Below are 12,226 nucleotides of genomic sequence, written 5' to 3'. Positions count from 1 at the left end.
CTCCTCCCCGGGGGCGGAGCGCTTTGGGCCCCGGCGCGATGGAGGCGCTGCGGCGGCCGGCGCTGCCCGAGGACGCGGTGCGCTACCGCCTGTTCGCGGCGGCGGCGGCGGGCCCGGGCGGCGAGGCGCTGCTGCGGCGCTGCGCTGAGCTGGCCCTGGTGCGCTTCGCCCCGCTCCTGGCCGCCTACGTGTGGCAGCGGCAGCCGTTCCGCCTGCGCTACGTGCCGGGCCGCGGTGAGCCGGGAGCGGGCCGGGAGGCGCGGCGGGAGGAGCGCCCGGAGCGCTGGGACTGTGAGGGGGACCCGGCGGCCGGGGACCGGGAGAGCGTGAGGGGGATCCGGTGGCAGGGAACCCGGGAGCCTGTGAGGGGACCCGGCGGCCGGGAACCGACGGCGTGTGAGGGGAAAGCGGGGGGGGGCGGGTGGCGTGAGGAGAACCCGGCGGCCGGAATCAAGGAACGTGTGAGGGGGAACCCGGGAGCGTGTGAGGGGAACCCGGGGGCCGGAAACCGGCGGTGTGTGAGGGGGACCGAGGGGGTGTGAGGGGGACCCGGCGGCCGGACTCGAGGAGCGTCTGACAGGGAACCGGGGTGGGGGTTGGGATCGTTTGAAGGGGATCCGGCGGCCGGGAACCCGGAGCTTGTGAGGGGGAACCGGGAGAGTGTGAAGGACAGCTGGCGGCCGGAGACCGGGATCTTTTGAGGGTAATCCGACGGCCGGGAACCAGAAACATGTGAGGGGGGTCTGGGCCGTGTGAGGAGGACCCGGTGGCCGGGAATCAAGGGCTTGTGAGGAGGAACGGGGATCGTTTGAGGGGGACCTGGCGGCCGGGAACCGGGAGCCTGAGAGGGGGACCCGGCCGGTTCGAACCGGGAACGAGTGAGGGAGAACCGAGGCCATGTGAGGGGCACACGGTGGCCGAGAACCGGGATCTTTTGAGGAGAGTCCGGCGGCCAGGAACCGAGGTCGTGTGAGGGGTACCCGGCGGCCAGAAACCAGGAGTGTGTGAGGTGGATCCGGCGGCCGGGAACCGAGGAGTGTGAGGGGGACCCGGCGGGCTGGAACCGGGAGCATGTGAGGGGGACCCGGCGGCTTCCCCGACTCTCGGTGTCACAGCACGGGTTAACCCAGTGAGGCATCTGGTGCCACCTCCCTGCTGCAGCCGGGCCGTCCCCGAGCACAGGACACAAGATTCTGTCAGCAGGGTCTGGGATATCCGCAGTGAGGGAGACTCCGCAGCCCGTGTGGACAATCTGTTCCCGGGCACGGCGTTGCTGAGCCTCCTCTCCTCTCGTCTCTGTGCCCCGTGCAGGCGAGATCCCGGCGCACTTGGGCGGCACCACGGAGTTCGGGGATAACGTGGAGGATGAGTGGTTCATTGTGTACCTGTTGCGGGAGATCACCAGAGAGTTCCCGGGACTGGCAGCCAGGTAAGGCGGGTGCTGCTGAGCTGCTTTAGTGGGAGGGCTGCCAAGGGGCAGTGCCTGTGCTCTGAAGGTCCTGTCTTACCATTGCCCATCCTTGGAGGTGTTTGCCCATCCCAGACACGGTGGAAGTGTCCAAGGGCAGGTTGGATGGGGCTTGGAGCAGCCTGGGCTAGTGGAAGGTGTGCCTGGCTGTGGCAAGGGTGTTGGAACCAGAGGTTGATCTTTAAGGTCCCTTCTAACCTAAGCCTTTCTATGGGTTTATGAATATTTAAAAAAACCCCAGCAGACATGGATTGAGAAGTGTGTTGTTGTGCTCTGCAAGGCTTTTCCTGCTGAATTTCCAATTTCTCCTTGGCCAGTATTGATGACAACGATGGAGAGTTTCTCTTGATAGAAGCAGCTGATTTTCTCCCAAAGTGGCTGAATCCTGAGAACAGTGAAAACAGGGTGAGTAAAACTCGTGTGTGCAGTTGGTAAGGGGGAGTCAGTGGCCTTTTCTGTAGCAGCTGGAGTTTTCTCTTGCACCTCTAGCCAAGTGGTCTGACTGCCTCTGAAATTTCAGAGTGCTTTGTCTGGTCCAGGTGAAATAATGAGCAGACACCTTCCCCTGGATATGGATGGCTGCTAATGGCAATGGATTAGAATGGAGATCATTAATTTGGTCATTAGCAAAAAGTTGTTCAATTCTTTTTCCCCTACTCCAAGATTCTAACAAGGGCTGGAACACAACACCAAAATGGATTGCAAGTGTGTACCTGGAGTGTCAGGCTCATACTTTCCTTTGTTTGAGGGGACAGACAGAGTGAGGGGGTTGAGAACGTTGCATTCAGGGCTTTTTTTAGGATCAGGAACCAGCAGAGGTCGCATGTGACACCTGAAATGCTGCTTTTTAATGCTGGGATGTTCTGAAGCAGTTAGGCTGTGCTGGTTCTCCTGAAGCACTTCTCCAGTTGAAGACATGTGTAACAATTATTCTTGTTAGGGAAACAAGATATATTTGATGAAATTTGTTGCAGTTCAAATAGGGATTTTTCCTGGTTGGATCGTGGTCTCTGGCATCTCAAATAACCTTTTTAGAAAAGCTGTGCTGCTTCCTGCCTTGGTTCTCTATTTGTCCTTTCTATTGTCAGTGTCCAAGCAGATGCATTTGTGTGTGCAGTGAACTGTTCCATGGCTGTGTGTGAGTGCTCCTGCCCTGTGTGACGGGAGCATTCCTGCCTGCCAGGTGTTCTTTTACAAAGGAGAGCTGCACATCATTGCGCCGGGGGAGCCCTGGGAGCAGGGCTGGGCCCTCTCTGCTCCCCGTGCCACGGTGCCGCAGGCGCTGGCTCTGTTATCCACCCGCGCCGAGGAGTTCCTGGCTGCAGAGCCCATCAGAGCTGCGCTCAATAAACGCCTCCATGGGTACGTGGGGCTGCACTTGGCTCCTGCAGCTGTGGGGTTTGGGTCTGTGCTCCCTGGGCTCTAAACGTTTCCCCAGCAGATGGGATCAAGTTGGTTCCTTTTTTCCTTTTCAGAAACCAGCAGCTGGAGGTTTTTCTGTGGCACCCTTGGAAAGAGGGGGATCAGTGTCCTGTAGTCTGTGGTGTGGGGATGTGAAACTGGTTCACTGCTGTAATTCCAGCCCTGACAATGACAAGAGTTACTCTTCCTTCACATCTTCCTTAGACTGAAACCTCTGAAAGTTCCATGATCTTTTAGGAGCCCTGTGCCTGAGGAACAAGAGGATTTGATCCAAAATGTAGCACCAGCAGAATTGTCAGGGCTTCAGCTTGTCACAGCTGTGCTCCACCCTGTGCTTTATTTTTTGCAAGGATTTGACAGCAGATATGGCAAAGAATACTGGATAGCTGGGTATGTTGGTTAAGTCCACAGGGACTCATCTTACCCATGTGGGGGATTCAATTTTATGAGCCATGTACACTTTTATAAATATGTATGATAGAAACAGCCATTCTAGGCATTAGACTGGCCAGGTTTTAACTCCAGACTAATCTGAGCCATGATCCCAGTAAATACTAAAGGGAAGGGGCCTCCTGCTGAAGAAGGAGTGGTTAACGGGCAGTGCCCTCCCCACGCTCTGTTGCCGCTCAGGTATCCCGGGAAGATCCAGGCCTCGCTGCACCGAGCCCGCTGCTTCCTCCCGGCCGGGATCGCGGCCGTGCTGAGGCTGCGCCCGTCCCTGGTGGCTGCGGCCGTCCAGGCCTTCTACCTGCGGGAGCCGGGCGATCTGGGGGCCTGCCGGCGCCCGTTCAGAGCCTTCCCTGCCGAGCAGCGAGTGATGGCCCTGGTAAGTGCTCTCAGAGCCGCTGACGGCCCTGCCGTGTGCTCCTGTAGGCGTGAATTTCCAGGTCCTTGCATTGAGAGCTGCTCTGGATCGGTGTGGCTGGACTTTCAGGGGGCTGATCCTGAGAGAATTGTTTCTGAATCCAGAGGTTGTGATAGCAGTTCCTCTGCTGAAGTGCCTGCTCAGTAAATTGATCTCCTTGTGTGATCAGAGCAGTTTGCCAGCCCTGCCGGCCAACGGGAGCGGTTGCTCCCAACCAGTGGTTCACTGCCAGGCTTTTCACCTTCTCAGCTGTGCTCTCACAGCTCTGGGAAAGCTTCTATGAAGTGTTGTATGAGCACTGTTGTATCTGATGCATTTTGTCACAGAGTTGTACCACTAGACTCCTGAAAAGAAGCTTTAGAGTAAAATTTTGGACTTCAAAACTGTTGCTGAAATCTTTTAATCGAATGTCATTTTAATTGAAAATACACCTTGTTAATGCGAATGCAAAACACTGAGGGTTTTTCCAAATGTATTTATACTGACAAAAGTTCATATTTACTTGGGTATTTCAATTTGGGACAAACTTTATACGGCCTGAAAAGCAATTTATCAGAAAAATCTTTCTAAGATGTATTTTGAATGCAGTCTCAGGCAGTGCCTGTAATATGGGTGCCTTCAAAGGCACTCTGGTGACCTGGAGGGAGTTTGCTGGCTGTCCCCAGCCCAGTCCCGCTGCAGGGAGTGTTTGTTTCTGCTCTGGCTGTTGCAGGTGACTTTCACTCGGTGTTTGTATGCACAGCTGGTGCAGCAGCAGTTTGTTCCAGACAGACGCAGTGGATACACCCTGCCCGCCCCAGCTCATCCTCAGTACAGAGCCTACGAGCTGGGCATGAAGCTGGTAATGATTCCTGGGGCATTTTGGCCTTGGCTCATGCATGTGCAGGGAATGGGTCCTTGTCTGGAGGTTGCCTGCTTGTCCAGAGAAATGTGAGCAAAGTCTGTCCCACCTTGAGAACCTCTTGTTGTTGCATCTTTTATCTGCAGGCTCATGGCTTTGAAATTTTGTGCTCCAAGAGCAGCAAAGTGGCTCCTGATGCCAAGAGAAAGGTGTTAAGGGGTCCTCTGTGGGAGAGATTCCTCAGGAGCTTGAAGGAGAAGGATTATTTCAAGGTCTGTGAGTATTTCAGTGTCTGTGGCTTTTAAACATTGCAGGAAAAATACATTTTAACCCTTGAACTTGTGTGAGGAATTGTAGTGGGGCCAGAGCTTGAATCCTTATCTCTGTGTGAAATGAAGTAATGTGCAGTTTGTTCCCCTTTGAAAGGAATTTATTTTGGAAATTAAAAAGGAAAAAGCAAGATGTGGGGATTGATTCATTCATCTAAAGCAAGGGGAGAAATACACTTGAGTGAAGAAAACCCCCACATGTGATTGTGTGAGGTGTAACTGATTTCACTGGTTTACATTTCATTTCCACCCCTCTAGACTTCAATATTCTTCAAGATCCATACATAACACCACAGGCCTATCTGGGCCCATGCATGTGTAATTTTTATGTGTGTGTGGTTTTTGTGGGTTCTGGGGGTTCTGGTGTGGTTCTGTGGGGTTTTATTTTAAAAGATGCCTTTGAGTACTTCTTTGAAGTTAATAAATTGGACATAAATTGACTACCTACTTGAAGGTTATAATATTGGACAACTTTATTGAGATTCTTAGGTTAATACCCTTTAATATGCTTCAAACACAGGAGTGCCCCTTGGCTGTATTGAGTTCAAAGTGTTCATGGCCAAGAGGTTTTAGTTGTTCTGGTTCTCTCAGCATTTCTGTGTGACCAACAGTCACCCTTAGGAAGCCTGGAATTGTTTGGGTTCATGGCTGTGACTTGCATTCAATAGGGAGAAATGGAAGGATCAGCCAAGTACCTGGAACTGTTGCACATGGCAGAAGATCACTTCCAGCAATCTGTTGCAGTGCCAGAAAGGTGAGAGCTGCTTAAAATTCATGAGTGTCATATACCCTACAAATCCTGTAAGTGACCTTTGAAATCCTTGTCACAAACACCTGAACCCTTTTCTCCGCTGCACATTTAACATGGGAGCTGTGGCCAGGACATACAAGTACTAATTCCTCTGGAATGCTCCAGTGGGAGAAGTTCTGGCTTGAGTAACTCTTTTATCTTGGTTTTGTGAAATGCTGAGCTCTTCCAAGTGGATTCCAAGTGGTGACTGCAATGCAATTTTTGCTTGGTTGACTGTAGAAAGTGTAGAAAAGTTTCATTGAAAAGCAGTGCCAGTGAATAATGAATACAGGGTAATGTGTCTCCTTTGCTCAAGGGGCTGGCTGTGGATTTCTCTGGAAGATCAAATCCAAAAGCTAAATCACTACAGAAATATCTGAGGCTTTGCCAGCCCATAATATCTTGATGTTATTTTTTGAGTTTCCAGTCTGTGGTGTTTGGGATCTGGTAATCTTAATATTTACCAAGGCAAATGAAATGTAAAGGAACAGAGCCATGACCAATGGGTTTGGAGCCATCAGCTGGGAACTGCAGGGACTGACTGTGTCCTGTTTTGGCCAATGCTCTGGGTAGTGCTCTGGTACTTCCCCAGATTCATTGCCCTTTTTGATGTGTTTGCACAGAAGGAAAAATTAAGAATTCAAGTGAAAACCTGAATGCAGAGCATGTGATCCCATTGAATCCATTTCAGTAAATTGAGTTTGGTTTTTCTTCCAGCTGTGATGAAGTGAGCCCAGGTGATGAAATCCTGGCACTACTACAGACAACCCCCATTGATCTGAAGGAATTGGAGAGAGAAGCAGCTTGTCTTCCTGCAGAGGATGGTGAGCTGGATGGGGAATTATTCCTATTACAGATGGTTATTTGTGGGGGGAGAGGGGCAATGCTGACAGCTGTGAAGGGAGAGCAAATCCAGCCTTCCTCAAGACTCAACACTGGGTTGGCTCTCCCAGTTTAGAGTAAGCCTTTCTTCCTCCACTGAGTGGCCAAAGGCTTCTCAGTGACTGAATGGTCTCTCTGAGTTTGAGCTCTGCAAAGCAGAGTTTGTACGTAGTGACAAGAAATCTGCACTCAGTTCTTCTCGGCCTCTCTGTGCCTTTGCTGTGTGTGAGCCAGGACCAGCACAAGAGCTGAACTGCAGAACTGAGCTGCAGGATGGTTGCAGCCCTGTCAGTCAGCTGGTTTGGGCCTGTGGGCCTCAGGCTTGTGCAGAGTAACAGATCTGTGCTGTGTCCTTGCAGATGACAGCTGGCTGGATATGACACCAGGTGCTCTGGATCAGATGCTGAAGGAGACAAGAAATGAGTCCCTTTCTTCCCCAAATGAGGAGGAGCAAAACTATGACTTGGAAACAGTTGCTGAGAGCATGAAGGCTTTTGTGTCCAAAGTGTCCACGCACGAAGGAGCAGAAATGCCATGGTAGTAGCACCTGGAGTTTGGCTCTGGTGTGGAATGTTGCACTGTGCTGCAGCCCTGTGCTTGGTTCTGTGATGCAGAGAATCAGAGTTTGAAGGTGCTGTGCTGAGCAGGGCCTGAAGCGAAGGCAGAGCAGTGACCCTGTACTTGCTTTAAATCAGCTTGGTGCCACTCTGGCACTGGTGCAGGTTCAAGTGCTGCAAGCTGAGCTGCTCTCTGTCCCTCAGCTGGGTTTTGTGGTCTTCACAATTTTTCTCTTTTTCTGCCAAGAATTCTTCCACTCACTGTTTGATGTCTAATGCACACAGGCTTCACACTTCTGAGGACTTTTAAATTCAAATGTCCCAACTTCAGTCCTGTCTTGAGAGACATCATTATGGCTTGTGCCTGTGTCAGGCTTAGGCAAGCATAGAAGCTTTATTTCTTTAAAAATATTTTTATATTTCAGGTCATCTGATGAATCTCAAGTTACCTTTGATGTGGATTCTTTTACCAAAGCCCTGGACAGAATTTTAGGTGAGATTGCTTCTTTCTTTGAAACAAAAGCCAGCGCTGATTTCTTTGCTGTTGTACTGACACCAAATCATGTGCAGGGGCAGACTCGGAGGAGCTGGATTCTGATGATGTGGATGAAGAGGAGGAGTTTGGTTTCTCAGCTGAGGATGATGAAGAGCTGGATGCTGGGAATGGAAGGCAGGAGCAGAAGGTGTCTCCTGAGGAGCTCGTGGGCAGTCTCAAGGCGTACATGGAGGAGATGGACCGTGAGCTGGCACAGAGCAACGTTGGGAAAAGTTTCAGCAGCCACAAGAGAGGGGTGAGTGTGCCTTGAGCTCTGATTTGCAGCAGTAATTTCCAAGCAGGAAATGTGCTGCAAGTGGCCATTCTGAGTAATGGGATTGGAACCTTCCCACATGCAAGCAAAGTGTGCTGGACCTGCACCATCATACATTTTTTATAAACTGAAACTTACCTAAGCTTGGAATTTGCCCATCTTTTCCAAGGCTTAGTTTTAGTTTGCCCATCTTTTCCTTGTTTTTAGTAGTAGGGCAAGCAGCTGCAGCTTCATTTGTGAGTTCCTGTAGTAGCTTTCTCCCATAGGAAGCTGAGCCAGGACTCAGCAACACTTTGTGTCCTTCTCTTGGAACTCAATGTGGGTAATGGACAGTGGTGATTTCCAGCTGGCATGAGCATTTGGTGTCTGAATTCCTGTCTGTCAGGACTCAGGAGTGTGCTGGACTTTGTTGGCTGCGCAATTGTTGTTTCTTTTGTCCTGTGATTTTCCCATTTGATCTCCTTAAATGTGCTCCTGCAATTTGATGAAGCTTTCTCTTTGTACTCCCTGCAGGCAAGTTCTGTTGGAGCAGCCCCATGTGAGAGTGCTGGCCCTGACTGTGGAGCTGAGGCTGCTGAGCTGGCAGCCCTGGATGTGGACATGAACCTGGTGGCAAACCTGCTCGAGTCCTACAGTGCCCAGGCTGGCCTGGCAGGACCCACCTCGAGCATTTTACAGAGCCTGGGGGTGAATTTACCTGAGAGCACAGAGCTCACTGGCAGCTGAGCAAGGCAGGGAGAGCCTTGGCACCAGACATGGCTGCTGGGGAGATTGAGCACAGACACACGAGCAGGATGGGGGAGAAGAGGCCAAAGGTTTGAATTTGGAGCATCCTGTTCATTCTGTGTCACTTCAGCAGAGTGAATTCACCTGCAAAAGCTTCTGTTTGCACACTGTCTTGGGTGGAAATGAGATTTTCCCAGTGCTGACACAATTTCAGAAAACTGAAAAATGATGTTGAATGCATGACTCAAATGATGTTTTCTTTTATTACAAAACCTCTCTCCCATTTTACCAATCACTGCTCCAATTTGCCACGTTTCTAAAATGTCCTTTTAGCCATTGCTGAGTGGGTTCAATATCTGGGGAGCAGTTCTTGTTCTGAAAATGCTGCTGCCTTCAGGGGCAGGTGGGGAAATACCACATTGCAGGAAGAGTAATTGGATCAAATGTGCAAATATTGGCCAGAAGTATTTTTGAATTTTATTTCAATAAAATCAAAAATACAACGTGATTACTGAATTTTTTGAAGATATGCATAACTTCCTCAGTTCTTGGAGTGAGAGTATTTTTGTAATTGTTTGTTTTCTGAATGAATTCCATTATTGCTGAATGTTGATATACAGCTACTGCTGGCATGATGTGAGCCCAGGCTGAGCAGTTTGGGGTTTTTTCAGTGCAAATGTGGCTGGAAGGCATGCAGCACGTTGCTTGCATCTGGAATGAAAAATCTATTTTAAATATGACTACTTTAGTTTCAACAAGTTAAATTTGCAATAAAATAGATAGAAATTCTTGATACACAAACACCAGCAATGCAGTCCTTCTGGGTCCAAATCAGCTTCTTAATTTCTCTTTATTTCATTTTCATTCAGCAGTTAATGAGTTGTCCTGCACTGATGTTGTGTAATTCACTTTGTCAGCAGTTCAGGGAGAGCACTGGCAGGTTGGACAGGGATTAGAGGTGGACAGCAAGAGCTGGGAAGTGTGAAGAAGGTTCTGCTAAATTTCAAGGAATTTGGACTGCTGAGAGGTGAGAGACTGAGACAAATCTGTGGTGGAAAAATGGGGTTAACAGAGGTTTTTTAATTGAGACAAGGCTAATGAGCAGTTAGTGGTGGAAAACAGAGGTACTTGAACCTTGGGAAGGGTTGGTGTTTGACCAGGGAAGGTGATTTACTCTGAAAATACATAAAATTCTCTACTGATGAGTAGCTAGATCAAGTTTAGATACTTTAAAACATAATTAAGTTGAAGAACACGATCACATTGAGCTGCTGTGTGGCCTGTGCTATAGAAAAGGTCCAAATAGATGGAGAGACTCCCTTAGTGCATGAGGAGAACTCCTAAGCTGGGTTCAGAACAAAGCTGCTCTTTTGCAAACACTCCAGCTGCTGTTGCTGCTTGGATAATCTGACTTTTCCATCGGTGGGGCTGGGATTTCTCTGGGGCTCTGCTCATCCCAACTCTTCCCATTTGTTCAGCAGCTTCCCAGGGGAGCCCTGCAGGGCTCTGGGAGTGCTCCCAGCAGTTTGCCATGGCAGAAGAAGCATTTCCATGCTGCCTCTTCCTCTGCTTTGAGGTAACACACCAGGCATCTCCTCTTTTAATTCTGAGAGTGTTTTTAGTGAAGGAAGCCTGATGGAATTAATTAGGGCAGACAAGAGGTGTGTGGTTCCCTTTCAATGGATTTCTGTCCAAGTGTATTCTGGAGTTGTTTAACTGGTTCATTTTCCCTTATTGTCTGTGTTTCACCTGGGGGAATCCCCATTCACCTGCAATGCTGAGGGCATCAATGGAAAGGAACCCTGCCTTGGCCATTATTTCAGGGCTATCAATGGATGGGGAATCCCCATTTTGTTACTGAAATAGATCAGGGAACACCCTTTGTGATGGTGTTCTATAGATTTGAAATGAGAACAAACAATTTTCAATTTTCATCCTCTTTAAGTTTAAATTGACAAGGAATCTTTATTGTCCCTTATTTTTTAGAGTTTAAATTGGTAGAAACCCCCACTGATTTCATTGAGGGATTGATATTGAGGGTAAAAAAAAAGGGCTGGATAAAAAAGGTGGCACTGAAAGGTAAGAAAAAAAAAGTGTAAAAAACATTTGCAGAAAAGGGTGGGAAATCAAAGTAGGAAAAATAGGTGGCAAGAAAGGGCAGAATAAAAAAATGAGGCGGAAAAAAAGTGGCAAAAAATTGGGAAAAAAGGCATCAAAAAAAGGGGGGAAGAACGGACAGGAAAAAAGCGGGAAAAAATAGAACAAATAAGGGGGAAAAATGGCAGCAGGAAAAGGGGGGAAGAGTGAAAAAATTGAGATGGCATAATGGTGTAAAGGTGGCATTTAGGAAGCAGGAAAGCTCTAGAAAGGTGAGGAGAAAAGGCTGTGAACCATGAGAAGAAAAAGAATGGGAAATATGAGGGGAAAAGAGCAGGAGCTCCAGAGACACCCCCAGAGCTCAGACCCCCTCCCCAATGCCACAGACACCCCCAGGTACCCCCAAGAGAGCCCCTGCAAACCCCACAGACCCCTGGGCCTGGGTTCCTGCAGGAACACTGGGGAACAACTGGGCTCCTTGCAGCGGGATGGAAACAAGGGCCAGGGCTGGCAATGTGTGCCCACTGTGCTGCCAGGCTGGCAATCAGCTGGGTGGGGCCGTGCCATGGAAAAGGCTCCTGAACAGCTGCCAGGTTTGTGGGCTGCAGCTGGAGCTGAGAAGCAAAGGGATTAGTCCAGGCAGGAGAACATCCCATCGTGGGGCACTGCTGCAAAGTGGGCATGTTTGGAACAGAGCCTCTCCTTCAGCAGGCCAACGCTGCCAGATGGAAATTGCCAAGGGCACGAGGCTGGCAAGTGAAGAGCAGAGCTGCTGTGAAGGGAAAGCTCAGTTCATTCAGAGAGATCACACAGGTCACTTGAGTGCAGGTAGGAAACAGAAAATGAGAGATTTCCAGGAAAACCTTTGAACTTTGGTGGGGAAAAGGAGTCGTGATACCCAGTGGCTGCAGGGATGGTGATCTAAATTAGTTCTGAGCCGGCTTCCTTTATTTTTTAATTGGTGAGGTTATTAACCTTACCTGCAGTTGTAAGGCCAAACAGTTTTGGAATCTATTCTAGTTTAATCTAGCTGTCCTCCATGCTGCATACTCACAGCAGCCATATTGAACTGTCATATGATGTGTGAATTTGCTTGTGTCCCTATCCCAAATGTCATCCTTCCTGGGTTTTCAGCTTCTTTTTAACATGCTAGTAAATCTTCTGCATCCCTCTGCAGTATTTCCATGGGGAAAACCACTGAAGAGCACAAGCTAAAGGATGCTACCTCCAGCTGGGCACAGGGAGCAGTGGGAAAGGATGTTCTATCAGCATTTTCTGTCCCTGTGCTGATACTGTTCTCCCAGGGAGGGAGCTGGGAAATCCCTATTTCTGCTCCTGTGCTCTTCCTGATGTGTGTCACAGCTGATGCCAACCCCAGTTTTCCCCCTGTAACGATGATTCTGGACATCTCTGAGTGTACCTGCTGGCCTTGGAAATGCC

The 12,226-nt window shown here is 49.5% G+C and overlaps 1 protein-coding gene across 1 annotated transcript; it reads left to right on the top strand.

Moving 5' to 3' along the window:
* Window positions 1-14: 14 nt before the first annotated feature.
* On the top strand, window positions 15-9,377 carry LOC131561388 (protein ecdysoneless homolog). The gene is made up of 13 exons (XM_058810671.1): window positions 15-234; window positions 1,312-1,429; window positions 1,786-1,873; window positions 2,652-2,830; window positions 3,521-3,716; window positions 4,468-4,596; window positions 4,743-4,868; window positions 5,594-5,679; window positions 6,433-6,539; window positions 6,957-7,134; window positions 7,580-7,647; window positions 7,725-7,945; window positions 8,477-9,377. The coding sequence occupies exons 1-13, from the start codon at window positions 39-41 to the stop codon at window positions 8,687-8,689; spliced, it is 1,905 nt and encodes a 634-aa protein (XP_058666654.1). The 5' UTR covers window positions 15-38; the 3' UTR covers window positions 8,690-9,377.
* The last annotated feature ends 2,849 nt before the right edge of the window (window positions 9,378-12,226 follow it).

The sequence above is a fragment of the Ammospiza caudacuta genome, chromosome 9, assembly GCF_027887145.1.
Source record: "Ammospiza caudacuta isolate bAmmCau1 chromosome 9, bAmmCau1.pri, whole genome shotgun sequence".
Taxonomy (NCBI): Eukaryota; Metazoa; Chordata; class Aves; order Passeriformes; family Passerellidae; genus Ammospiza; species Ammospiza caudacuta.
Note: the sequence above shows the minus strand (reverse complement) of the source record. Positions and strands in the feature narration are given on the sequence as shown.

Coding starts and splice junctions, on each gene's coding strand:
- LOC131561388 (XM_058810671.1), top strand. CDS start 39: ATGGAGGCGCTGCGGCGGCCGGCGCTGCCCGAGGACGCGGTGCGCTAC. Junction 2,831..3,520: donor CTCAATAAACGCCTCCATGG/GTACGTGGGGCT, acceptor GTTGCCGCTCAG/GTATCCCGGGAAGATCCAGG. Junction 6,540..6,956: donor TTGTCTTCCTGCAGAGGATG/GTGAGCTGGATG, acceptor GTGTCCTTGCAG/ATGACAGCTGGCTGGATATG.